Source organism: Nicotiana tabacum, chromosome 2, assembly GCF_000715075.1.
Source record: "Nicotiana tabacum cultivar K326 chromosome 2, ASM71507v2, whole genome shotgun sequence".
NCBI lineage: Eukaryota > Viridiplantae > Streptophyta > Magnoliopsida > Solanales > Solanaceae > Nicotiana > Nicotiana tabacum.
The window spans coordinates 38865579-38892534 of record NC_134081.1 but is presented as its reverse complement, the minus strand read 5'-3'; the positions used below and the strand labels follow the sequence as shown (position 1 = coordinate 38892534).

Sequence of the window (26956 nt, the reverse complement as noted above, 5' to 3'; positions counted from 1 at the left end):
TCATTTTGTATAATTGCGCCTCATTTTCACTTTTGATGCTTCACACATGTTTTTTTATGATTTTATGACTTACGGGATTGATTAGTTTCATTCCGGAAAGATTTCGGGTTAATTTAGACCCTTTGATTCTTGACTTAGAAGCTTAAGTTAGAAATGTTGACCAAACTTTGAATTTTGTAAAAACGACCTCGGAACGATGTTTTGATGGCTCTGATAGCTTTGTATCGTAATTTTGGACTTGAGTGTATGCCCAAAATTGAATTCGGAATTCTGTAGGTTAATTTGTGTTGTTTTGCCAAAATTTGGCAATTTGAAGTTGAAAAGTTTGATCATATGTAAACTTTCATATATCGAGTTCGAAATTTGATTTTGGGACTTGGAATAGGTCTGTTATGCTATTTAGAACTTGTCTGCAAATTTTGGTATCATTTGGAGTTGATTTGATAGGATTCGCACGTTTAGTTGTAATTGTAGAGATTCTTGAACTTTACTTTGAAACTCATGAGTTTTAGTGTTCGATTCGTAGTTTTAGATGTTATTTTTGTGTTTTGATCATGAGAGCGAGTTTGTATGATATTTTTAGACTTGTGTGGCTGTTTGGTTTGGAGCCCGGAGGCCTTGAATGAGTGTCGGGCATGTTTCACAATGGATTGAACTAAAAATGAATTGCTGGTGTTGTTGGTGCTCTGTTATCACTATTGCGAGCACCAGCCTCGCAATTTCGAAGGTGACAGTGGGGGCTCTGATGTCGCAATTGCGACTACCCCTTCGTAATTGCGAAGTCAGCAGGAATTAGGCTTAGTTCGCTCTTGCGAACAAATGCTTGCTTTTGCGAAGTCAGAGGCTTCGCAATTGCGATAATCATTGAGGCTGTCAGGGTTTGCAATTTCAAGGGTTCACAACTGCTAGCCCTGTGTCGCAAATGTGATATCTGCAGCTGGTAATAAAGGCTGGGAGACAGGATTTTTCAACATATTCTCTCATTTTAGAATCCTAGACTCAGTAGGAGGTGATTTGGAGAGGGGATTTTCATCTACAAACTTGGGTAAGTGATTCTGATCTATTTCCAATTATATTTCATCAATATATCTTAGATTCTAACATCAAAATCATGTGAATCAAAGTAAAAATTTTTAAAACTTTGTCAAGTTTTTTTAAAACTGAGAATTTGAGTTTTGAGAGTCAATTTGGACTCGAATTTTGAAACTAATCATATATACAGACTCGTGGGGTTATGGGTAATCGGAATCATATATACAGACCCGGGTTTCGACCAGGCGTGCCCCGAGTTGACTTTTGTTGACTTTTTAAGAAAACTGTAAAGCTCATAGCTTTTTCTATTGTAATTGATTTCCTTTGCATTGTTTAATGATATTAAGTCAATTCTGGTTAGATTTGGGCAATGTGGAGGCGAATTTTAAGGGAAAAACTATTTTCAAGGGATGAGTTGGCCTAGTTGAGGTAAGTATCTTACTTAACTTTGTGTGGGGGAGCTACCCCCTTAGGATTTGGATTGATTATGTCATTTGTGCAATGTGAAAACTGTGTACGCAAGGTGACGAGTGAGTACACGGGTTATATGTGGTAATTGACTGGTTTAGGCTACTTAGACTCTTGTCATGCTTTAATTGAATTGTCATATCATGTTCTAACTTCTCATAGTCAATCTACTCTTACTTGTGTTAGTCTATCCTTACATTCCTTAAATGACCTTGTTAATATTTGTGCTACATCTTACTTGACATTTTGCTCTTATGCTTTAGTTGCCTCTTTCATTGTTACACGTTGTCTCTTTCATTGTTGATTTATCATTATTTGAAGTTATTGTTACACGTTGTCTCTTTCATTGTTGATTTATCATTATTTGAAGTTATTGTTACATGTTATCTCTTTCATTGTTGATTATCATTATTTGAAGTCGTTGTTACATATTTATCTCTTTAATTGTGAGTTGAATTTATTTAGTATCGTGGTTACACATTATCTTTCTCATTATTGAGTTATTGGTGTGAAGTTGTGAAAGTCGTTATCACATTGAGGTGAAGTTGTTAATTATTGAGATATCTTTCTTGTTGAGAAGTTTACATTCATTGTTAATGTTTTATTGTACACATTGTGGTTGAGCCATGGGTTATTGTTGTGGAAACATTGATATTGTGATTATTGGCAAGTTGTGACATATGGGCACTTATGGTGCAAGCTGTTATTGTGATGTGATATTGATGTGCATGCGGCGGTATAAGAATAAGGGTTAATATGCATGCGGCGGCATATGGTGGGACTTATGTACATGTTGCTTGAACGGGAATTACTTGAAGTCACGCGGTGTCATAAGGTGGGCTAAAACGCGTGTAGCTATTTCGAGAAAAATGTTTTCAAAACTATTTAAAAGTAAGGCTCATGCGGCGGTATAAGGAAAGATTATGATTGAAATTGAGAAATGTGAATACGAGGCGGTACCTTATTTGTGATTCTCATTATATACGAGGCGGTACCTCGTTGTGATTCTTATTGTTTATCTCATGTTGCAAAAGAGTTTTTGGTGGGAACACTTCTTGGTTGTTTGTTCTTCCTTGTTCTATCAGTTATTGTCTTTATATGATCATTGAGGTTCTCTTTAATTGCTTTCTTTATTGTTATATCCATGCTTACAATTCTGGTATTAGTTTATGTTATTAACTTGTTTCGTATCAGTTATTTCTCTGCCTTCCATTATTTATCGTTATTGTGTTTCCATACTGTTTATTATTTCCTAGTAGGTGTTTTGACCTGGCCTCGTCACTACTCTACCAAGGATAGGCTTGATATTTACTGGGTACCATTGTGGTGTACTCATACTACGCTTATGCACATCGTTTTGTGCAGATCTAGGTACGTCTGCTCGTGTTGGACGTTAGTGATTGGTTGTAGCTGATTTCTTGGGGACTTCAAGGTATACCTATTCGGCGTCCGCAGGCCTCGGAGTCACCTTCGTTTATCTTTGCTTCCTATTGTATTTTTCATTTAGACAGTAATGTAGTAGACATTCTAGTTTACTTTGTAGAGCTTATGACGTAGTTCCACCGATTTTGGGAAGTGTGTTGTTGAGATCCTATTCGAAAAGTTTTTATGAGTTTATCAATCTTGTTTTAGTATTACAAATAATTATTTCTGTCAAGTTATTGTTAAATGTTAGGTTTACCTAGTCTTAGAGACTAGGTACCATGACATCCTAAGGAGGAAAATTGGGGTCGTGACAAGTAGGTATCAGAGCTCTAGGTTCATAGGTGTTACGAGTCATAAGCAGGTTTAGTAGAGTATTGCGAATCGGTACAGAGACGTCTGTACTTATCTTCGAGAGGCTATGGAACTGTTAGGAAACTTTACTTATTTGATTCCTTATTGTGCGAAATTGTTGACTTTGATATATTAATCTTTGACTTTTTATTCTCTCACAGATGGTGAGGACACGAACTGCTGGATCTAACGATCAGACACTCGCGCCCCCTGCTGGAGCTGCAAGAGGTCGGGGTAGGGGCAGAGGTCGAGTAGAGGCATGTGGTGCAACTAGAACACCTACCCGAGCTGCGTCAGAGGAGAAATTAGTAGCTCCAGTTGGGGGCAGGCACCCGAGGCACCTGTTTCCACCCCTGCACTTCAGGATACACTCGCACAATTCTTGAGCATGTTCGGTACCTTAGCTCATGCGGGGTTGATTTCACTTGCACCAGCCACATCTCAGGCCGGGGGAGGAGCTCACATTCTCACGGCCCGTGCCCTAAAGCAGCGGGTCCATGTTGATCAGGTCCTAGAGGTTATACCAGTAAAAGCTTGTTGTTCCGATTCAGCCTGAAGTTAGGGCAGCAGCATCCGAGGAGCAGCTTAGACTTGAGAGGTTCAAGAAGTATCACCCTCATACTAATAGTGGTTTAGCTTTAGAGGATGCACATGGTTTTCTAGAGGAGTGCCAGCGTATTCTCCACACCATGGGTATTGTGGAGACAAGCGGGGTTGATTTCACTGTATTCCAACTGTCAGGAGCAACATATCATTGGTGGCGGGTTTATGAGGAGTGTAGCCCTGCCGATGCAGCTTTACTAACATAGACTCGGTTTTCAGAGAGTTTGTTCCCCAGACCCTTCGAGATGCATGGCGTGCGGAGTTTGAGCAGTTGCGCCAAGGTACTATGACAGTGTTAGAGTATGTTGTCTCATTCAATAATTTGTCCACACATGCACCTGCCTCGGTTTCTACAGCCATAAAGCGAGTCCGTCGATTTATCGAGGGGCTCAACTATGGTATTAGGTTCAGCATGGCTCAAGAGTTGCAGACAGATACCCCATATCAATCAACAGGTGATATCGCATGGAGGTTGGGGGGTATGTGGGGCCGTGAGAAAGAGGACAGGGAGGCCAAAAGGCCTCGAGGTACGGGAGGATTTAGTGGTGGCCACTGGTAGTTACAGCCCGTCATGGTAGAGGCTATGTGAGTTATCCAGTTCATTCAGCACTTCCAGCTTCTAGTAGTGCTCTGGTTATTCCGAGATCTCAGGTTGCACACTTTGCTCAGCCACTTTCTAGTGCACCTCCTGCACGGGGTGCCTTCAGCGGTCAGTCCAGCCGACCAAGCCCGAGTCAATCCCAGTAGCAACGCCCACCGAGAGCTTGCATTGAGTGTGGTGATACACGTCATATGGTTAGAGACTTACCCAGACTTAGGAGGGGTGCACCTCCACAAACTACTTAGGCTTCACGGATTCAGTCAGATCCATAGACTTCTCAGGCCATAGTTTCTTCCCCAGTTACCGCTCCATCCACACAGCCAGCTAGGGCTGGGGGACGGACAGGTAGAGGTAAAGCCCTAGAGGGGGAGGCTAGGGCAGATTCTATGCTTTTCTAGGTAGGACAAAGGCAGTCGCTTCAGACGATGTCATTACAGGTATGGTTCTGGTTTGCCATAGATATGCATCAGTCTTATTTGATCCTAGATCCACTTATTCATATGTGTCATCATACTTTGCTCCGTATTTGGATATATCTCGTGATTCTTTGAGTTCTCTTATTTATGTGACAACGCCTGTGAGAGATTCTATTGTTGTGGACAGTATGTATCGGTCGTGTTTATTTGTTATTGGTGGTTTTGAGACCAGAGTTGATCTATTATTACTTAATATGGTAGACTTTGATGTTATCTTGGGCATGGACTTGTTGTTTCCCTATCATGCTATCCTGGATTGTCACGCCAAGACGGTGACATTGGTTATGTTATGGTTGGAGTGGATGGGTACATTGGATTATGTTCCTAGCAGGGTTGTGTCATTTCTAAAGGCTTGGCGGATGGTTGAGAAGGGGTATGATGCTTATCTATCCTTTGTGAGAGATGTCAGTGCTGATACTCCTACCGTTGAGTCAGTTCCAGTAGTAAGAGACTTCCCAGATATATTTCCAGCGAATCTTCTGGGCATACAGCCCGATAGGAATATCGATTTTGGTATTGACTTGTTGTCGGGCACTTAGCCCATTTCTATTCCACTATATTGTATGGCCCCAACAGAGTTGAAGGAGTTAAAGGAGAAGATGCAAGAGTTGCTTGATAAGGGTTTCATTCGGCCTAGTGTGTCGCCGTGGGGTGCTCCGGTCTTGTTTGTGAAGAAGAATGATGGTTCTATACGTAGGTGTATTGATTATCGGCAGTTGAACATGGTTACAGTGAAGAACAGGTATCCATTGTCGCGCATTGATGACCTATTTAACCAGCTACAGTGTTCCAGAGTGTTCTCAAAGATTTATTTGCGATCAAGGTATCATCAGCTCAAAATTCGGGATTCGGATATTCTGAAGACTGCTTTCAGGACTCGGTATGGTCACTACGAGTTCCTTGTGATGTCATTTGGGCTGACCAATACCCCAGCAGCATTTATGCACCTGATGAACAGTGTATTCCAGCTATATCTTGATTCATTCGTCATTGTGTTTATTGACGACATCTTGGTGTACTCTCGCAGTCGAGAAGATCATGAGCAGCATCTGAAGTCCGTGTTCCAGACCTTGAGAGAGAATAAGTTGTATGCAAAATTCTAAAACTGTGAATTTTGGCTTCATTCGGTGGCATTTTTGGGTCATGTGGTGTCGAGTGAGGGGATCAAGATAGATCCGAAGAAGATTGAAGCAGTTCAGAGTTGGCCCAGACCGTCTTCCGCTACTGGGATCCGGAGTTTCCTTGGTTTAGCCAGGCATTATCGTCGTTTCATAGAGGGTTTCTCATTTATTGTTGCACCTATGACCAGATTGACCCAAAAGGGTGCTCCTTTGAGATGGTTCGAGGAGTGTGAGGCGATCTTTCAAAAGCTCAAGACTGCTTTGACTATAGCCTCAGTATTGGTGTTACCTACAGGGTCGGGGTCTTATACTATGTATTGTGATGCGTCACATGTTGGCCTTGGCGCGGTGTTGATGCAAGAAAGTAGGGTGATTACCTACGCGTCTCGACAATTGAAGACCCATGAGAAGAATTATCCGCTCCATGACTTGGAATTGGCAGCTATTGTTCATGCCTTGAAGATTTGGCGGCACTATTTGTACGGTGTCCCTTGTGAGGTCTATATCGACCACCGGAGTCTACAGCATTTATTCAAACAGGAAGATCTTAACTTGCGGCAGCAAAATGGTTAGAGTTGCTTAAAGACTATCATATCACTATTCTATATCATCCTGGAAAGACCAATGTGGTGGTCGATGCCTTAAGTCGAAACACGGAGAGCTTGGGCAGTTTAGCATATCTACCGGCAGCGGAGAGGCCACTAGCATTGGATGTTTAGGCCTTAGCCAACTAGTTGTTAGATTCGATGTATCGGAGCCTAGTCGAGTTCGTGCTTGCATGATTTCTCGGTCTTCTTTATATGATCGCATCAAAGAGCGTCAGTATGACGACCCCTTTTGCTTGTCCTTAAGGACACAGTACATCCCGTCGATTCCAAGGAAGTTTCTATTTGAGATGATGGGGTGTTGCGGATGCAGGGCCGATTATGTGTGCCCAATGTGGATGGGTTGCGTGAGTTGATTCTTGAGGAGGCTTACAGTTTGCGGTACTCCATTCATCCGGGTGCTGCTAAGATGTATCAGGATTTGAGGCAGCACTATTGGTGGAGGAGAATGAAGAAAGACATAGTGGAGTATGTAGCTCGGTGCCTAAATTGTCAGCATGTGAAGTATGAGCAACAGAGGCTGGGCGGTTTGCTTTAGAGACTTGAGATCCCAGAGTGGAAATGGGAGTGTGTTACCATGGACCTCGTTGTTGGGCTCCCACAGACTCAAAAGAAATTTGACGTTGTATGGGTGATTGTGGACAGGTTGACCAAGTCGGCTCATTTCATTCCGGTAGTGACTACCTATTCTTCAGAGCAGCTAGCTCAAATCTATGTCTGCGAGATTGTCTGACTTCATGGTGTGCCGGTATCCATCATCTCTGACCGGGGCATGCAATTCACAGCGCGTTTTTAAAGAGCTATGCAACGTGATTTAGGCATACGGGTTGAGTTGAGTACATCATTTCACCCCCTAGACGGACGAACAGTCCGAGCGCACTATTCAGATATTGGAGGATATGCTTTGTGCATGTGTTATGGATTTCGGGGGTTCTTGGGATCAATTCTTGCCGCTTGCAGAGTTTGCCTAACATAACAGCTACCAATCAAGTATTCAGATGGCTCCTTATGAGGCCCTATATGGGAGACGTCGTCGTTCCCCAGTTGGTTGGTTTGAGCCGGGAGAGGCTAAGTTATTGGGCACAGATTTGGTTCGAGATGCCTTGGAGAAGGTCAAGTTAATCCAGGATCGATTTCGTACAGCCCAATCTACCCAGAAGAGTTATGCGGATCGGAAGGTTACTGATGCTGCATTCATAGTTAGAGAGCGAGTCTTGCTCCGGGTTTCACCCATGAAGGGTGTGATGAGGTTCGGAAGGAAGGGCAAGTTGAGCCCTAGGTATATCAGACCTTTTGAGATCCTTAAGAGGATTGGTGACGTGGCCTACAAGCTTGGATTGCCACCTAGTTTATCTGCGGTTCATCCAGTGTTCCATGTTTCTATGATCTGAAACTATTACGGTGATCCGTCTCATGTTTTAGACTTCAGCATAGTCCAATTGGATAAGGATTTGACTTACATTGAGGAGCCAGTGGATATCTTGTACAGATAGGTTCAGAAGTTGAGATCAAAGAATATTGCTTCTGTGAAGTTTCAATGGAGGGGTCATTCGGTCGAGGAGGCGACCTGGGAGACCGATCATGACATGCGGAGTCGTTATCCTCACTTTTTCACCACTTCAAGTATATCCTTATGCACATTCAAGGACGCACATTTGTTTTAAGGGGGGAGAATGTAACGACCCGACCGGTCGTTTTGTATAATTGCTCCCCATTTTCCCTTTTGATGCTTCACACATGTGTGTTTATGGTTTTATGACTTACGGGGTTGATTAGTTTCATTTCAGGAATATTTCGGGTTGATTTGGACCCTTTAATTCTTGACTTAGACGCTTAAGTTAGAAATATTGACCAAACTTTGACTTTTGTGAAAATGACACTGAAACAGTATTTTGATGGCTCCGATAGCTTCGTAGCATGATTTTGGACTTGGGGTATGCCATGAATTAAATTTGGAAGTCCGTAGGTTGATTTGTGTTGTTTTATCGAAATTTGGCAATTTGAAATTAAAAGGTTTGATTGTAGGTTGACTTTTAGCTATCGAGTTCGGAATTTGATTTTGGGACATGGAATAGGTCTGTTATGTTATTTAATCTTGTCTGCAAAATTTGGTATCATTTGGAGTTGATTTTATAGGATTCAGATGTTTAGTTGTAATTCAAGAGATTCATGAACTTTACTTTGAAATTCATGCTTTTTAGGGTTTGATTCATAGTTTTAGATGTTATTTTTGTATTTTGATCGCGCGAGCGAGTTTGTATGATGTTTTTAGACTTGTGTGAATGTTTGGTTTGGAGCCCCGAGGGCTCGAACGAGTTTTGGACATGTTTTGGAATTGATTGTACTGAAAATGAATTGGTGGTGTTGTTGGTGCTCTGTTATCGCAATTGCGAGCACCAGCCTCGCAATTGCGAAGGTGGCAGTAAGGGCTTTGATGTCGCAATTGCGGCTGCCCCTTCGCAATTGCGAAGTCAGCAGGAATTAGGCTTAGTTCGCTTTTGCGAACAAATGCTCGCTTTTGCGAAAGATCTAGCTTCGCAATTGTGAAGCCTCTATCGCAATTGCAATAATTATTGAGGTTGTCAGGATTTGCAAATGCGATCCCTGGTCCGCAAATGCGAACCCTGTGTCGCAAATGCGACATCTTCAGCTGGTAATAAGCGCTGGGAGATGGGATTTTTCAACATATTCTCTTATTTTAGAACCCTAGACTCGCTATGAAGCGATTTAGAGAGAGGATTTTCATCTACAAACCTTGGGTAAGTAATTTTAATCTATTTTCAACTATATTTCATCAATATATCTTAGATTCTAACATCAAAATCATGTGAATCAAAGTGAAAATTTGTGAAACTTTGTCAAGTTTTTGAAAAATGAGAATTTGAATTTTGAGAGTCAATTTGGATTCGGATTTTGAAACTAATCATATATACGGACTCGTGGAGTTATGAGTAGTCGGAATCTACCTTTGGACCCGGGTTTTAACCGAGCTAGCCCCTAGTTGACCTTTTGGGAAAACTGGAAAGATCAAGTTTTATCTATTGTAATTGATTTCTCTTGCATAGTTTGATGATATTAAGTCGATTTCGGTTAGATTTGAGCCGTGTGGAAGCGAATTTTAGGAAAAAAGCTATTATTGAGGGTTGAGTTGACCTAGTTGAGGTAAGTATCTTGCCTAACTTTGTGGGGGGGAACTACTCCTTAGGATTTGGATTGATTGTATCATTCGTGCTATGTGAAACCTATGTACGCAAGGTGATGAGTGGGTACATGGGTTATATGAGGTAATTGATCGGTTTAGACTACTTAGACTCTTTTCGTGCTTTAATTTAATTGTCATATCATGTTTTAAATTCTCATAGTCAATCTACTCTTACTTGTGTTAGTCTATCCTTACATGCCTTTGTGCTACATCTTACATGACATTTCGCTCTTATGCTTTAGTTGCCTCTTTCATTATTACATGTTATCTCTTCCATTATTGAATTACTATTATTTGAAGTCATTGTTACATGTTATCTCTTCCATTGTTGATTTATCATTATTTGAAGTTATTGTTACATGTTATCTCTTCATTGTTGATTATCATTATTTGAAGTCAGTATTACATGTTATCCCTTTCATTGTTGAATATCCTTATTTGAAGTCATAGTTACATGTTATCTCTTCCATTGTCAGTTCTTCTTATTTAGTATCGTGGTTACACATTATCTTTCTCATTATTGAGTTATTAGTATGAAATTGTGAAAGCTACTATCACATTGAGGTGAAGTTGTTAATTGTTGAGATATTTTTCTTGTTGAGAAATTTACATTCATTGTTATTGTTGATATTCTTGTACACATTGTGGTTGAGCCATGGGCTATTGTTGTGGAAACATTGATATTGTGATTACTGGCAAGTTGTGATATACGGGCATTTGTGGTACGAATTATTATTGTGATGTGATATTGATGTGCATGCGGCGGTATAAGGATAGGGGTTAATGTGTATGCGGCGGCATAAGGTGGGACTTATGTGCGTGTTGCTTGTAAGGGAATTACTTGAAGCCACATGGCGTCATAAGGCGGGCTAAAGTGTGTGTAGTTATTTCGGAAAAAAATATTTTCAAAACTATTTAAAAGTAAGGCTCATGCGGCGGTATAAGGAAAGATTGTGATTGAAATTGAGAAATATGAATATGAGGCGGTACCTCGTTTGTGATTCTTGTTATATACGAGTCGATACCTCGGTTGTGATTCTCATTATCCACGAGATGGTACCTCGTTGTGATTCTTGTTGTTTATCTCATGTTGCAAAAGAATTTTTGGTGGGAACACTTTCTGTTAGTTTGTTCTTCCTTGTTCTATCAGTTATTGTTCGTATATGATCATTGTGGTTCTCTTTAATTGCTTCTTTTATTGTTATCTCCATGCTTACAATTCTGGTATTATTAAATTGTTTCGTATGATTTATTTCTTCGCCTTCCATTATTTATCGTTATTGTGTTTTCATACTGTTTATTATGTCCTAGTAGGTGTCTTGACCTGGCATCATACTTACTGGGTACCGTTATGGTATACTCATACTACGCTTTTGTATATCTTTTTGTACAGATCCAAGTACGTCTACTCGTGTTGGACGTTAGTGATTGGTTGTAGCTGATTTTCCGGGGACTTCAAGGTATACCTGCTCGACATCCGTAGGCCTCGGAGTCACCTTCCTTTATCTTTACTTCCTGATGTATTTTTCATTCAGACACTGATGTAGTAGACATTCTAGTTTATTCTGTAGAGCTTATGACTCAATTCCACCGGATTTGGGAAGTGTGTTGTTAAGATCCTATTTGAAAGGTTTTTATGAGTTTATCAGTCTTGTTTTAGTATTACAGTTAATTATTTCTGTCAAGTTATTGCTAAATGTTAAACTTACCTAGTCTTAAAAACTAGGTGTCATCACGACATCCTAAGGAGGAAAATTGGGATCGTGACATCGGGTCGTTACCGTATCGCCCTTGACAACATCATCCGGTGCCCCTTAGACAGATAAAAAGCATTAACCAAAAAGTTTCAAAATAAAGACAACAAAAATCGAAAAAATAAAAGTGCAGATTAGATACAAGGAAAACCACCAACAGTAACTCTCTCGTTTCCCCTGACATATATGTATGGTCAGCTAGCATATTTTTATCATGTGCTTACTCACCAAAGACCGGAACATCATCATATTGATACTCATCATGGTCGTCGATGCTAGATGTATTATCATCAGCGATACACTAACGAATCTAATAAAAATAACAAAAGGAAATGAGGTCATATATCATTTTTACATACAAAAAGGGGGATAACAGTACCTAAGAATCAACCTCATCCCTCGTTTGCTTGATTTTCAAATAATCGAACACTTTTTCAAAGGAAAAACGACATAGTTGTTGAGTGTCATAACGGTATCAGTGAGATACAGAACAAAAAAATAACAAAAATTAAACCAAAAAGCATGTTTCCTATCAACAAAGCATCTATATACAAAAAGCACATAACAAACTACAAAAAGGTCAAGTTGCAGTACCTTTACAAGGTCAACCTTCAACTGATCAACTTCAGCCTTCAAACTACGACCATCAAAGGATCACAACTCGGTTTGAGCTGTTGCTCCGTATTCTGAGAATGAGGCCGTTGACGCTGCTGCTCCATACTTCGAGGACGAGGTGGAAGTGTGAAGACAGAAACATCATTGAAAAAAGCAAGAACTTCCCTTGATGCAGCATCATTGAAATTCGAAGATCAAGTTTATGTTTCAGAACCTAAGATTTGAAACATGAAGTTGCATTCAATTGATTGAACTACCCGAGATTTGAATTTCTAAAGTTGCATTGAACAGATTGAACTAATTCAGATTCGAATTTCTGAAGTAGCATTTGAAAGATAGAACTTCAAAAATGATTTTTGAAGTTGCATTGAATAGGTTTAACTACTTCAGATCCGAGCGGGTATATTTTACAAAATTTTGTGCAATGCGGGTATTACTTCAATGGTAGCCCCAAAAGGGAGTATATATTAAAATGCCCCTGAAAATTTACTTTCAGGTTATGTACAACCTGTGCCAAAATGGGTAAGAGCTTCAAACTTGGGTCCAATTCGATAGGTAAGTTGGGCCAAGTGATAAAAGCTGTAATTTTTTTCTTTTTCTTTTGAAGAATTAACCTGAGTAGCAGCTCACCCACCGCTTAAACTTAAAATAGTCGGCGGATATATAATATATGTATAATCCATATATAATATGTGTATAATAAATGTATAATTTATGTATACCGGCTAGAAAAAGTAAACATTGAATCTACCTGATTATTTGTGTAAAGATCTTTTTCTTTTTCATATTAGGTGAACTACAATTACCTTATTTCTAATTTCTAACAAGGCCAGGACAAAATTCAGGAAATGTTCGGAAACAACACCCCCCCCCCTCCACAACCAACTTTTGTTTAGTTCCCTTTTAAACTTCACGTGGTCTTTAATACCCCCCTGAACATGAAAATCTAATAGTCTTGACCTTTCTAGATGCTAATATGGCAAAGAGCGTGACTACACTCTCTTTTAGGCGCCTGGGAGAGAAGAAAAATCAAAAAATTAGCTTCCAAATGGGTATTTTCAAACATTAATTGCCATATAATCAAATGTAATGATTTATTTGTTCCAATTGTATTTCTCATTGTTTCTTCTTAATATACATTGCATATTTTTTTTCAATTATATATTTTTTTTAAATATAATGAATATATGTTTCAACTATGTATTTCTTATCTTTTTTTCTGGTCCAAATCTACAAAAGTTAGTTAAAATTTTATTGGTATATTTAGCCAAAGTAATGAAGTTTAAATTGTATATTTTCAACAAAAAGAAAAAGTAAAGTGTATTTTTATTTTTATTTTCATGCAATGACTATTTATTTAAGTTATGCATTTTTCTTTTTCGAGTTAAATTCGTAAATATTTGGTCGGAATTTTTATTCTTAGCTAAAAATTTATTTAGCCAATATACAGAGTGCCAACAATGTAATTTTGTTAAATGCAATGATAATATGTTCTAATTGTGTATTCCTTCTTTTTCTGACCAAATATATAAAAGTAACCTAATCAAAAAGAATTATAGTGAAAATAACGTTGTTTCAAGTTTTTTTATACTGATTTTGGCACGAAAAAATGATTTAAATATTTGGTGGACAATGACAAGATAATATATATATATATATATATATATATATATATATATATATATATATATATATATATATATATATATATATATATAACTCCCATGGATTGTCAACGTCCAGGGGGTCGAGGATATGAAATTGCCAAGTTTAGGAGGATATTAAAGACCACATAAATTTAAAGGGGAATTAACAAAAATTGTCAAGTTCGGGGGGTCCGGTCTATTATGCCTATTTTAAATGAATGATCCTCCTCGGAGTATACAGACTTCTACGTGACTAAAGCACCGGCAACATTACAATTGGTTGGTGTAAATTCAGGCACAGAAGCGGGCTGCAGTTTAAACTAACAGACCACCTGTGTTGCCGGACATAATACAACGTAAAGTATTTAATACTACTGGTTTCGGTATACGTGCGTAGCACGTGCATACAGTGTCTATCAATTAAAAATATAAACATTGACGTTAAAATAAAATTCAATATTTGTTTAAATGATAAAAATAATTTTTCTCATAGTAGTTGTATTAAATATCTTCTGAATATGCATAGATGATGAATTTAGTTAAATTAGTTATATATTATTTTGTAATTATACATATCTTTAATATGATTTACAAATAGGTTAAAGTCTATCTCACCTGACATCTCTTTATGAATACATTTTGGCTTCTACTATTTCATCCTTATTTCTTAAAGTTTGTATTTAACCAATTTGATTCTTAATACTATAATTGATTACATTTTATATTCAGATTTCTTTTATCGCTAATTTTACTTATATGATGAATTTGGAGAGGAATAAAATTAAATCATCTTTCTAGTTAGTTAATTCAAATCCGGGAAAAAAATCAATTCAAATACTTAATTATCTTTTTTAATCACTAATAGAAATAATTTATTTTTTGAGGATTTAAATTATTAATATTAGCTCGTAGACATAAAATAAATATTTAATTATAACTACATATCTATCCGCAAAAATTCTTTTGTCAAATGATAAAAAAGAAATTAAACTTTTGCACTTTATGTTTGTCGTAGCGTTAGTAAATGACTTTTGTCAATCACTTTTCTCTCTCTCTTTCTCTTGCTATTATTAAATATTTTCGTAATTATTTTTTCTAATTAAGTTTTAAAGTCTATATTAATATTTTATATCTAAGTTAATTATTGATCGAAGAATAAAATCAATAGTTAATGGACTAATCTTACATAGAATACTACTCATATAATTTATAAGTTAATTACTCATTTGTTTACATCATAATTGTTCGTCTAAAATTTAGCATGATTATACAATTCTTTTGAGCTAAAAAACGTTCAATTGCATAAAATTCATATACAAGGTAAAACATATAAATATTTGGTGTTATTTAATTATACTTTAATTTTAAAATTCATATAAAATAAAACTTCAATAATTTTCAAGTCCTAAATATAAGGACCTCTTGCTTAATTCAAATATGAAAAGGTATAATAAGTAATAAATCTTATTTAATTTCAAGCTCTTAAATATTAGGTAGAAGAATAATCAAAAGACTATTTTGTGTAGTATGAATTCTATTTTAAAAGGGTAAAAAAAGCGAACAACATTTCGCTATCGTAATTTTAATATAGTAAAGATATAGATTAAATTAGAATTTTGCAATAATGGAAGATTGTACTTATCAAGTTATCTAGCATGAGAAACCTTATTCATGTTAACTGAATATCACTTGTAATTTAGCTGGTCGGTTATTTTTTCTAACGTCAACAACTGTCTGTTGGCCACTTGACTGAAATTATTGTGAGCCTAATTTAGTTTGCTAGAGCTGTATCGAATTAAAAGTATAATAACGCCTCCAAAGTAATACTATAAAAGCAAACCAAAATTTGGATAGTTTTCATAATTGGCAGAAAAATAGTGTAGATTCCATATCTGCATTTACAAAACCTTACTTTATAGTGAAAGTTCACCGCTTTCTGCTATGACAACTTTGCTTTTGGGTGTTCCACTTTGTCTTCCTTCAGCTTCAACCTTATAAACCACATCCATTCCAGATAACACCTTTCCAAACACAACATGTCGACCATCCAACCTACAAACAATCACAAGTTAGAAGAAATTTACAGCTTACCAAAGGAGAATATACAGCAACATCAAAAGTACAAAATTAAAGGACAAAATATATAAAACCTTAGGTGATAAAAAAGTAAAACACTTGTGAGGTAATCTGAGCAAAGTCCTCAACTTACCAGCTAGTTGTGACGGTTGTGACGAAGAATTGTGAACCATTGGTGTCAGAACCAGCATTTGCCATCGACAAAAGCCCTGGAAAAATTACTTTTTAGATGCATGCAAATTCAGCACTTTAACATAACCATAGAATGATAATCTTACCAGGTCCAGTGTGCTTGATCTTGAAGTTTTCATCAGCAAACTTCTCCCCGTAAATTGATTCCCCTCCACGTCCATCACCAAGGGTGAAATCACCACCTTGAAGCATGAAGCTGGGGATTATTCTATGGAATGTGCTTCCCTTGTAATGAAGAGGCTTGCCACTCTTTCCAATACCTTTCTCCCCTGTTGAGGGAGAAATACGTTTGAGCAACAACATGAATTTGAAGTGAACAAACGCTGAAGCCACTTCTTATATATTATATTATGCAAAATAACTTAATAGACAGTATGTAATTCCATTTTTTGTCATCAGTCAGATACAAAGAGAAACAAATTAATATCACGAAAAAATGGAAACAAACAATCATCGACAAGCACGGGCTAGATTCACTGTGGCATCTATAGAGTCTAGATCCAACAGTCTTATCAAGAGCAGGAGAATGAAATATGAAAATGCAGGTAGAAGTACCTGTGCACAATGCTCTGAAATTTTCTGCAATAAAATAAGTAGCTTGTGAATAAAAGTGAAATTTACAATTATTGCTGTATATATGTCACCAATCACCATACCTGCTGTTTTAGGAACTGTTTTACCAAAGAGACCCATAACAATACGACCTGAAAGAAAACATGTACATGATGCATCACTTCAAAGGAAACAATTCAATGGTGCGTCAGATCACAATACTATATGGTAAAGGCATCTGACCACAGACATAAATAACTAAGAAAATTCTGTGACATCAAAAAGTCATTGCCCTTAATGTTTTCTCATGTCCTGAATTCTACCTACCAAAGGCTGCTTAAGGATTCAAACGTCTAATAGCCTGTTTGGCCAAGCTTCTCAAGAGGCCAAAAGTGTTTTTTTTCCCGAAAGCACTTTTTTTTCCTAACTTGAGGTGTTTGGCCAAGTTTTTTGGAGAAAAAAAGTGTTTTTGGGAAGAAGCAGAAGCAGTTTTGACTTTTCTTCTTACCTAAAATACCCTTAACAAAATATAGTATATACCAAAATAACCGTTAAACCTAATACTTAGGATATTAATGTATAAGTATTTCTTCTTATTTTTAGGATAGCTTTCTAATATATAGTACTTTACGGGTGAATGCTTTTATATTTGTTGAATGAATTTTAATATATTTAACTTATATTAAAAGAATTAAGTACTTTTTAATTTTATTTTCATATTTTACTTAAATAAAATAAAAAGATTTAATTATTGCTTGTAATAACAAATTTTTGAGATTATTTATTTACTTATAATATTAACTATTAAGTAAATCTATTCATGTCCTTATTCGTAATTGATACTTAAAAGCACTTTATGAAAAGCTTGGCCAAACACAAATTATTGCTCAAAAGTGTTTTTCAGAGTGATTAGCCAAACACAAACTGCTTCTCTTTAAAAGTACTTTTTTCAAAAGCACTTTTGAAAAAAGCACTTCTCAAAATAAGTTGATTTCTCCAGCTCGGCCAAACAGGCTATAAGAAGGAAATGTTAAGTTTCAGTATATTGCAAACAAGGGAATGCATACACAAACATGATATTCCCAAAAGCCACAAAATCAAGAATAACCATTTAAACGTTACATTTGTGTCTGATTTGTTACTGAGTAAAACTATAAATGTGGATCAGTATAAAGAAATAAATAAACAAATATTATACTTCCTCTGTCCAAATTTATTTAGAATTAACCGAACACAAAAGTTTAAAGAAAAAGGAGGATTTCTAGTACTCCCTTGTTGCTAGTTAGTACTAAAAGTCTGTTTTAGAGATCAACAACAAAAAAACCAGTATATTCCCACAGGTTTAGAGATGAAAAGAAAAAAAATAACGGAGGACTTTTGACACACAAGCAAACAAATCTTATAAGAGTATCTTATTAAGAGAAAAATGAGAATGTATACATCAAGGGTTTCTAATTATAGAAAGGTCCCAATCTTTTTTGGACGAACAGAAAAAGAGTGGCAATTATATTAGGATACAGAGAATAATTTTTTATCCTCCTCCCTTCATCTAAGAGAAGACTCTTTTTTTTTAATTAATCAATATTCTAATGGACCGTGAACCATACCAGAGGAAGGGGAGGAAAGAATAAGGAAACTTTAAATCCTCAACAAGGTCAAGTTTTAATTACTAAAGACATGTAGATGAATTTCATATAACACAGAACAACATTGTACATGCCCGAAGGGTCAAACATGTCTCCCAGAAACTTGAAAGAAATATCTGGAATGGACATGACCAAATACACAACAACAAAGCGCAAGTTAGAAGTATACTCACAAGAGGGTGGATGATATGCCTAAATGTGGCTTTGGGATACCCCATTTTGTAACTTAAGCAGGAAAGGAATATCAAAACCACAATGCTCAATGTTTTGGTAGAAGAAGGAAAGATACAAATATTTAAATATTATGCTGCACAGAATAAAAAACCATCCAATATAAATTAGTTTTCACTAAGAAGATCCACGGACGGGATATGGTAGAGGTAAAGAAACCATCCCCTGCCCCAAGAAATAAAAATAAAAGAAGGAAGGAAGGAAGACTACAGGGCATGTGTTTAGGATACATAACGACCTATAATGTGACGCCAGTGTAACAAATCATTGACAAGTTAATATTGGTATCCCCATCATATGAGCAGAGAAGCTAAAATGAACCAATACAAGGGTAAGAGCGCACCTGCAGGTTTACCATCAATCTCAACATCAAAGAAAACCTTGTGAGTTATTTCTTTTAGACTTTCCTGGGACTTTTTGCCCTGCAAAGCATTAAATTTCGAATTAACTATAATAGTAATAATCTTGTCCTGTCACAAATACAAACAAGAACAGACACGAATAGCCCCACATTGAACTAGGTGAGACCAAACTGTAAATCATCTTTTGACACAATGTTTGAAAAAGCGAGCACTTCGTCGCTTTAAGCGAGAAGCGACGCGAAGCGACGACCCATCGATTTTCTGAAGCTGAAGTGAATCGATTTACAAAAGCGAGCGCTTCAATACCTGAAGCAAGAAGTGACGCAGAGAAGCGCGAAAAAACGATCGCTTCATTTAAATGGGTCAATTTTTAAAAAAAAAGAATTGGGTCTTTTTTTATTATACAAAAACATAGACCCCAACCCAAAGCGAAGACATTTCTTCTTCTTCTTCCATCGACTGCTGCTAGGGTTAGTTGCTCCAGCCTCCAGGTAATTTTCTTCTTTTTTTTCTTCTTTCATCTTTCTTCTTCTCCTCCTTTTTTCTCTCTTCTTTCTTCTTCAGCCCGTCGAGGCGTCGACTGCTGCTCACTGCTAGGGCAGGCAACGGTCTTTTTTTTCTTTTTTTTCCTTTTATTCTTCTTATTTAGCCTTTATTTATTAATTTTGTGTGTATTTCAATTTATAAAATTAATTATTATATTTTGAAATGTTGCTGCTTTGCTGATTTCAGTATATTAAACTTAATTATTTTAATTTTTTCAGTTTTTTTTTCTTTTTCTTTGAAATGTTGCTGATTTCAGTTATTAAATTTAATTTAATTAAGGTGTTGCTAATTTCAGTTATATAAATATGTTATATTTTCAGTTTATTTCATTATGTTTGTCTTTCTTATATCTTAATAGGAATTAAAAATGTCCCAAAGTTCAAAAGAGAAAGACCCGACTTGGCGATATGGCGATAAAGTTAATGAGAAGAATAGTACAAATGTTATATGCAAGTTTTATAACAAGATTACAACGGGAGGAATTTATCGCTTTAAATTCCATCTTATTGGTGACGATAGAAACGTCACAAGTTGTCCGAAATGCCCGCCGGAGGTGAGGGAGAAAATAAAGAATTTTGTTGAGAAGGAGCTAAAACATCAAATGAGTCATCAACCATTTGTGACCAATCTTGATGATAATGATGATGATATGGAAGAAGGTGAAGCTACTGATTTGTCAGTTCCAACAAAACGGGGAAGAGATGCAATCTCTTCAAGCCATGGATCAATAGGTACGAGTAGGACTAAAGGTCCTATAGATTGTTATTTCCCAAAGAAGCCAGAAGCAAAGAGCGGTAAAAAGATTTGTAAAAAATTGCCAAGGACATTTTAAGGGATCGTGCAGTTAAAACTTTTGCAAGATGGGTCTATGATGCAGGGCTCCCCTTCAATTGTGTCAACTATACTGATACTTTTGCAAACTTTATTGAGGTCGTTGGTCAATATGGACCTGGAATGAAGCCCCTCACTTATCATGAAATCAGAGGTCCTTATCTAAATAAGAAAATGGTGGAGACCAATAAAATTGTGGAGGAACATAAAGTTATGTGGAACAAGTATGGATGCTCCATTATGATGGATAAGTGGACGGCAAGAACTGGGAAAATGATTATTAATGTGTTGGTGAATTCTCCCAATGGAAGTTTGTTTCTCGAGTCGATTGATGCTAGCGACGCGTCCACCGACCACATCAAAATGTTCGCCTTGTTTCAGAATACCATTGAAAAGATTGGCCCAAGCAATGTTGTTCAAGTGGTCACTGATAATGCGAGTGAAAATGTTAAAGCGGGTGGTATGGTGCAAGGAGCGTACCCGAATATCTATTGGACTTCATGTGCGGCTCATTGTATCAACTTAATGTTAGGGGACATTTTCAAAGAAAACCCCTTCTCTACAGTTTTTGGCCAGGACGTTAGGGTACATTCTTATATTGCTCAGTGACCTTTGTTATTGAATATGATGAGAATATTCACCAAACAAAAAAAATTTGGTGAAATCCGGCAAGACAAGGTTCGCTACTGCTTTCTTGACTTTGCATAGTATCCACTTGCAAAAAGCCAATTTGAGAAAGTTGTTCATTTTAGAAGAATGGAATAAGAGTAAATTTGCAAAGGAAGCTGGGGGGAAAGAAGCTGCACGCATTATTCTTTCTTATTCTTTTTGGAATAATGTCCTTCATACTCTTAAAATTGGTGACCCTTTGATTAGAGTACTCCGTTAAGTGGATGGGGAGCAAAATCAACTAATGAGCTACCTCTGTGAAGCTATGAATAGAGCGAAGAGGCTATTCACGCATCATTCAATGATGTGCAGAAATATGTAAAGGTCTTTCAAATCATTAATTCAAGATGGATGGAGCAACTTCATCGACTTTTGCATGCAACTGAACTTATTCTGAACCCGTCACTCTTTTATGATCAGTATGAGAATAATTCACTGGCTAAAGAAGTGTGGAAGGGATTCCATAAGTGTGTTATTAAGTTGGCCCAAGATGATGAGCTGGAAGAAAAGATAGTAGATCAGCTTGCTATTTACAAGGCAGGTGAAGGACGTTTTAAGCTGCGATTGCTATTAAACAAAGAAAGACGAAGTCGCCAGGTGACCGAGTGCTTCTATATTTTATAGCTCTAACTTCTAATGTATCTTTTATACTTATTAACTCTTGAATATATTTTTTTTCACTTCTATAGTTGAGTGGTGGGACCAATATGGTGCAGAGACTCCGGATTTACAGACTTTCGCCATCAAATTTCTAAGTTTAACTTGTAGCTCATCCGGGTGTGAAAGGAACTAGAGCATTTTTGAACACATGAGAACTAAAAAGAATGATTTCGTGTATAGAGATAAAGTTAAATATATTTCAATTATCCTAACTCCTACTAATTAGTTGACACATCTTGTTTGCAGATTCATACAAAGAAGAGGAATCGACTAACTTTGAAGCGCCTCAATAATCTAGTGTTCATAAAATACAATAGAGCATTGAGGCATCGCTACAACCACCGCAATCTAATTGATCCAATTCTTTTGGACAATATTGATGAGGCTAATGAGTGGCTAACCGGAATCCTCGAAAATTGTGAAAATGAAGAAGTATTTGAAGGCGACTCTAATTTCACTTGGGGTGATGTTGCGGAGGCTGGTGGATTTGGGGAGAACCCTTATGGTTTAAGGGGGAATACTTCAAGTTCAAACTCGAATAGGAAGGGAAAAAGTGTGGGTAATACAAGTCGATCCCTAATTGATGAAGATGAAAGTGATCATGAAGAGGAAGAGGAAGAGGAAGATGACGAACAATATGAAGATAATAGAGGAATTCGAGATTTTGACAATCTTGAAGAACTAGAAGAGTAGAAGAATAAGATGTTGATTCTAGTAATTTAGCGGTTTTGATTTTGCTTATCCAATGGTTTATGGAGGATTTTGTGGTACCTACTTTTAAGTTTTTAAATTGAACTTTTTGATTATTTATAGTGGCTCTTTGCAAGGTTTACTTTATGTTTTTTTAAGAATTGCGCTTCACTTCAATGAAGTGTACTTCACTTCGCGCTTCACTTTTGAAGCGAGGCAAGCCCCTGCCGCTTTTTTGCACTTCTCGCTCTCAAAAACATTGTTTTGACATGTTTACTTTTATTTTGGTTTAAATATTGTGCTAATACAAGAATATCCCTTCGAATGAGACAGCAATCTAATATAGACACAAAGAAGAGAGAAAATGAGCTCAGATATACTTCTACAGAAACCAGCGATTTCTGAGAAAACTTGAGAAGCATTGAATTTTTTGTGATGTTGCAAAAGTATAATATAATTTAGCACTCTATTCAAGATTGTAGATTAAGTTAGCCCACATCCCTATCAAATAGTTGCAGGTAGAGGCACAACAATTAGCTAAGTCAAGCTGCCTTTCCTTTTTCCTTTTTAACAAGTCATTATTTTTATTATTCACATTCTCTCTTTTTTTTACTTTCTTAATAAGTAAATTCTAGTATTTGCTTAATAGCACCAAGGAAGTGCTGAAAGCTCAGTGCAAACATCAAAGTATGCCACATTGATCCCGAACTCATAGTAATTATAGCAAAACATAATTGTAAAAAACGGGAATTACAGCAATTATTAGAAACAGATAATATTGGATCTAAAGTTCCACATACGATGAAATTAACAATGTGAATTAGCTACATATCAATTAAGTAGTCTATCCAAAAATATTACGATCCAAAAGCACAAACAGCTCTCAACAAACAGATCTGCTGCTATATCAATGTTGTTATTGCAGATCGAGCCTAAAATAAAAGCCAAAGGAAGTTCCTACAACAATTCAATTACTCAAACAACAACAACAACAACAAACCCAGTATATTCTCACAAGTGGGGTCTCAATTCAATTACTCAAACATCAAACAAAAAAAAAAATAAACAAATATAAAATTGGTGAAAAGCTGGAGACAAGATTATCAACAGGTAAAAAGACCTGAGCAAACGTTAGAGTTCCGAAAATGACTAAACTGCAGAGCAGCAAAACAAATGAATTCTTTGCCATCTTTGTTCGCATCCACTGTTAGAGAATCGCTGTCTACGTTGGAGTTAGAATGTTAGGCTAGGTTACTCAGAATCTGAGAATGACATTTAAGGGTAGAGATATATTAGGAAAAAGATAAATTCAAGGAGATCTATGATATTACCTGTGTTTTTAGAAGGCAGAGGCGACGCCCCTACGAATCTTTAAATTTTTTAATTCATAAATTAATAATATAGCATTAAAAGTTCAAGAAAATTTAAAAAAAATTAAAGAAACTCAAATAAAATTTCTAGCATGTTTGCAACAATAAATAATGTGATATTGTTAAAGTTATTATGAAATATAAATCAACTATAACATCTTAACTTTCAACAATTGAAATCATAATTTCTTTAAAAAAATTATAAAACTGCATTTTTTCCTCCCTAAATAGTCATAATTTTTTTAATACTGTAATTTAAAATATTACTCCTTCACAAGTAAATATAAAATTACATTAAATAGCAAAATAATAAATATATGATAATTTTGAGAGATATAGAACTAAGACATTAAGATCTAGCAAATAAAGATATAAATTTTAGTTATCTATTTTCAGAAGAAATACTCAAATGATATTCACCCTTACAATATTCTCAATTAGTAAATATGTAATAATATGGTTCGTTATTTGAGTTATTCACAATTTTCATATTCCTATAGATGAAAGAACTTTAATCATTCATTTATTAAAAAATTGGCATGCTTTGCGAAGGAACTGTTAGGCGAACCCCGAGCATTGAGCATTAGGCATGTTTAGGGTGCACTATCGAGTGCTTGGGAGCGTAAGACTCATAAAACTAAGCCTCACACATGAGTCTCGTGGCGTTTTGATAGTGCTCCATCCTGCAGCGAGCCCCAAAGCGATTCCCAAAAAAACTTCTAAAAATACAGATATTATCCCATGAAAGAATGCCATGTTGTATGGTGACGTTGTTGATAGTGGTCACTCACCGGTACTAGTTCCTGAATTATAGAGCCCTCTTGAGAGAAGAAAATGTGGTGTGACCGATTATTCTGAAGGGAGACATACAACTAAAGTAGGACTTAGGGTTACTAAACCTTTCAACACTACTAGCTACGTGGGCTGAGCTAAGCATCTCTCAATGCTAGCTATACCAATCTCTCTTAGTGTTTCTAGAGTATTCTCAGAGGGTTAATTATGTAATTTGTATACATAGTGAGTTAGTGAGTCACGTGTTGTTAGTTGGACTGATTAGATATTTTTACATTTTGACTTACACTTGTATATAAGAAATATACAGCTTCGTTCATACAAAATAATGAAAATTATTGCTCTTATGAACTTTTCATTCATATCAAAGTTAACATGTTATCAGAGCTTGTGTGCTCGATCTACCTAAAGATTTTCAAGATTGTTCTGTGTGTTCTTCTCGATTGTAGATCATCTGTTGAATTCTCTTCGATCGCGATGGTCTGTTGTTCGCATTGACTACATTTCTTTTTTGACATTTTATTGCAGAATTTCTACTTAGCTTTCTAGTCACTTCTGAATTATTTTCTGTACTTTGATTTCCTCTACTATGGATGAAATCAATTTTTTGGTGAAACTTAGATTGTTGTAGAGAGTTCTCATCCATTGTACTTAGCTTCTTCTAATAAACCTAGCATGAATTTGGTGTTCTCTCCATTTGATGGATCTAGATATGCAAATTGGAGAACTTAATGTTAATCTCACTATCAGCTAAGTCCAAATTAGGATTTATCAATGGAAAACTCTCAAAGCCTAGAGATGACTCTCCTTATCTGGATCTTTGGATTATGTGTAATCATATGGTGATGGCTTGGCTGTTGAACTCTGTTACGAAGGAAATCAGGCTTAATGTGCTTCATTCAAAGTTTGCAAGGGATGTATGGAAACAACTTGAGAACAGATATGGTCAGTCGGATGTTGCACAATTCTTTGGCTTGCAGAAGAAATTGATGGAAACCGTTCAGGGGACAAACAACATTGCCATATACTTTAATAGGATGAAGGTAGTATGGGATGAGATAGAGGCTCTGGATGCTAGGGTTTTATGTACTTGTGTTGACTGCAGATGTGAAGCAAAGTAGAAGAACAAGGAACTTGAATATTGGCAAACACTTGTTCAAATTCCTAATGGGCCTCGATAAATCTTACACTACCTGTCGAGGGAACATTCTGATAATGAACCCTACACCAAATGTTGACAAAGTTTATCACCTTCTTCTTCAAGAAGAAAGGCAGAGATTTATCCAATCTTTATTAACATCTCCATTGGAATCCAGTTCCTTCAATGTATCTAGACAGAAATTAGGAAATTCAGTTCTAGGACAATTCAATAATTTTTCTGGAAATAAAAATAGATGTAATACTACAAAAAGAAAAGGTAATTTCAGGATAAACATGTTTTGTAGTTATTATAAAAGACCAATGTAATGATTCGACCAGCTATTTTGTATATTTGAGCCCCGTTTTCACAATTGTTACTTTTCGTATGTGTATTTGTTGTTATGTGACTTGCGATGGTGGTTGGTTTTGTTTCGGGAAGGTTTTGAATTAAATTGGAACACTTAGTTCCTAGTTTGGAGGCTCAAGTTGGAAGTGTTGACCAAGTTTAACTTTTATGTATTTTACCTCGGATCGGAGTTTTGATAGTTCCGTTAGGTCCGGATGTTGATTTTTGTACTTAGCCGTATGTCCGAATTTTGATTTGGAGGTTCCTAGGTTGATTTTGCTCTAATTGGCGAAAGTTGACAATTTGAAGGTTTAGAAGTTTATAGGTTTGACCCAAAGTTGACTTTGTGGTTATCGATGTCTGTTTGGAATTTCGAGCCTTGGAATAAGTTCGTATGGTGATTTATGACTTGTGTGTAAAATCTAGGGCCATTCCGAGTTGTTTATATGTATTCGGCATAAGTTTGGAATTTAGAAATTTGGATTAGTTGATTAAACTTGAACTGAGGTGTGATACGTGATATTGATGTTATTTTGTCTGATTTGAGGCCTCGAGTAGGCCCGTGTTATATTTTGGGACTTATTGATATGATTGGACGGGGTCCTGAGGGACTCGAGAGTTTTTCGAATGGATTCCAGATCTTTTTGAACTTGTTTGGATCTGCTAAATTGCTGATGCTTGGTGTGCTTCACGATCACGGAGCAGGTCTAGCTATCGCGAAGGCTATTTGGGGAAGTATCTTTTGTTGCTCTTTGCGTTTGTGATAGGAGTGTCGCATTCGCGGAGCTTGGTGGGCAGTGTCCTTCACGTTCGCGACCTGGGCATTGCGTTCGCGACCTGGACATCACGTTCGTGTAGAGGGAAGGCCAGATGGGGTTGACAAGCTTTTGGCCTTCGCGTTTACGGGTGGACCGGGCGGGCCACCGCGTGCACGTAGGCCAGTGTAGGTTATAC

The 26956-nt window shown here is 36.7% G+C and overlaps 2 protein-coding genes across 2 annotated transcripts; one reads left to right on the top strand and one right to left on the bottom strand.

The window, feature by feature from the left end:
- Positions 1–15723: 15723 nt before the first annotated feature.
- LOC107804715 (peptidyl-prolyl cis-trans isomerase CYP20-1-like) lies at positions 15724–23676 on the bottom strand. Its single transcript, XM_016628647.2, has 7 exons — positions 23475–23676; positions 18940–19018; positions 16824–16871; positions 16723–16746; positions 16254–16436; positions 16109–16184; positions 15724–15951 (listed from the first exon to the last, which is right to left on the bottom strand). The coding sequence occupies exons 1-7, from the start codon at positions 23553–23555 to the stop codon at positions 15813–15815; spliced, it is 630 nt and encodes a 209-aa protein (XP_016484133.1). The 5' UTR covers positions 23556–23676; the 3' UTR covers positions 15724–15812.
- A 1571-nt stretch (positions 23677–25247) lies between these two features.
- On the top strand, positions 25248–25637 carry LOC142166512 (uncharacterized). Its single transcript, XM_075225900.1, has one exon. It carries the CDS (start codon positions 25248–25250, stop codon positions 25635–25637), a length of 390 nt encoding a protein of 129 aa, XP_075082001.1.
- Positions 25638–26956: the final 1319 nt, after the last annotated feature.

What these genes read in the sequence shown, in the direction of transcription:
- LOC142166512 (XM_075225900.1), top strand. Translation starts at nt 25,248, where the DNA reads ATGTTAATCTCACTATCAGCTAAGTCCAAATTAGGATTTATCAATGGA.
- LOC107804715 (XM_016628647.2), bottom strand. Translation starts at nt 23,555, where the DNA reads ATGCGAACAAAGATGGCAAAGAATTCATTTGTTTTGCTGCTCTGCAGT. An exon ending in AACAGTTCCTAAAACAGCAG is followed by an intron (nt 16,747 to 16,823) that starts GTATGGTGATTG and finishes ATTTTATTGCAG; the next exon opens with AAAATTTCAGAGCATTGTGC. An exon ending in GATCAAGCACACTGGACCTG is followed by an intron (nt 16,185 to 16,253) that starts GTAAGATTATCA and finishes TAATTTTTCCAG; the next exon opens with GGCTTTTGTCGATGGCAAAT.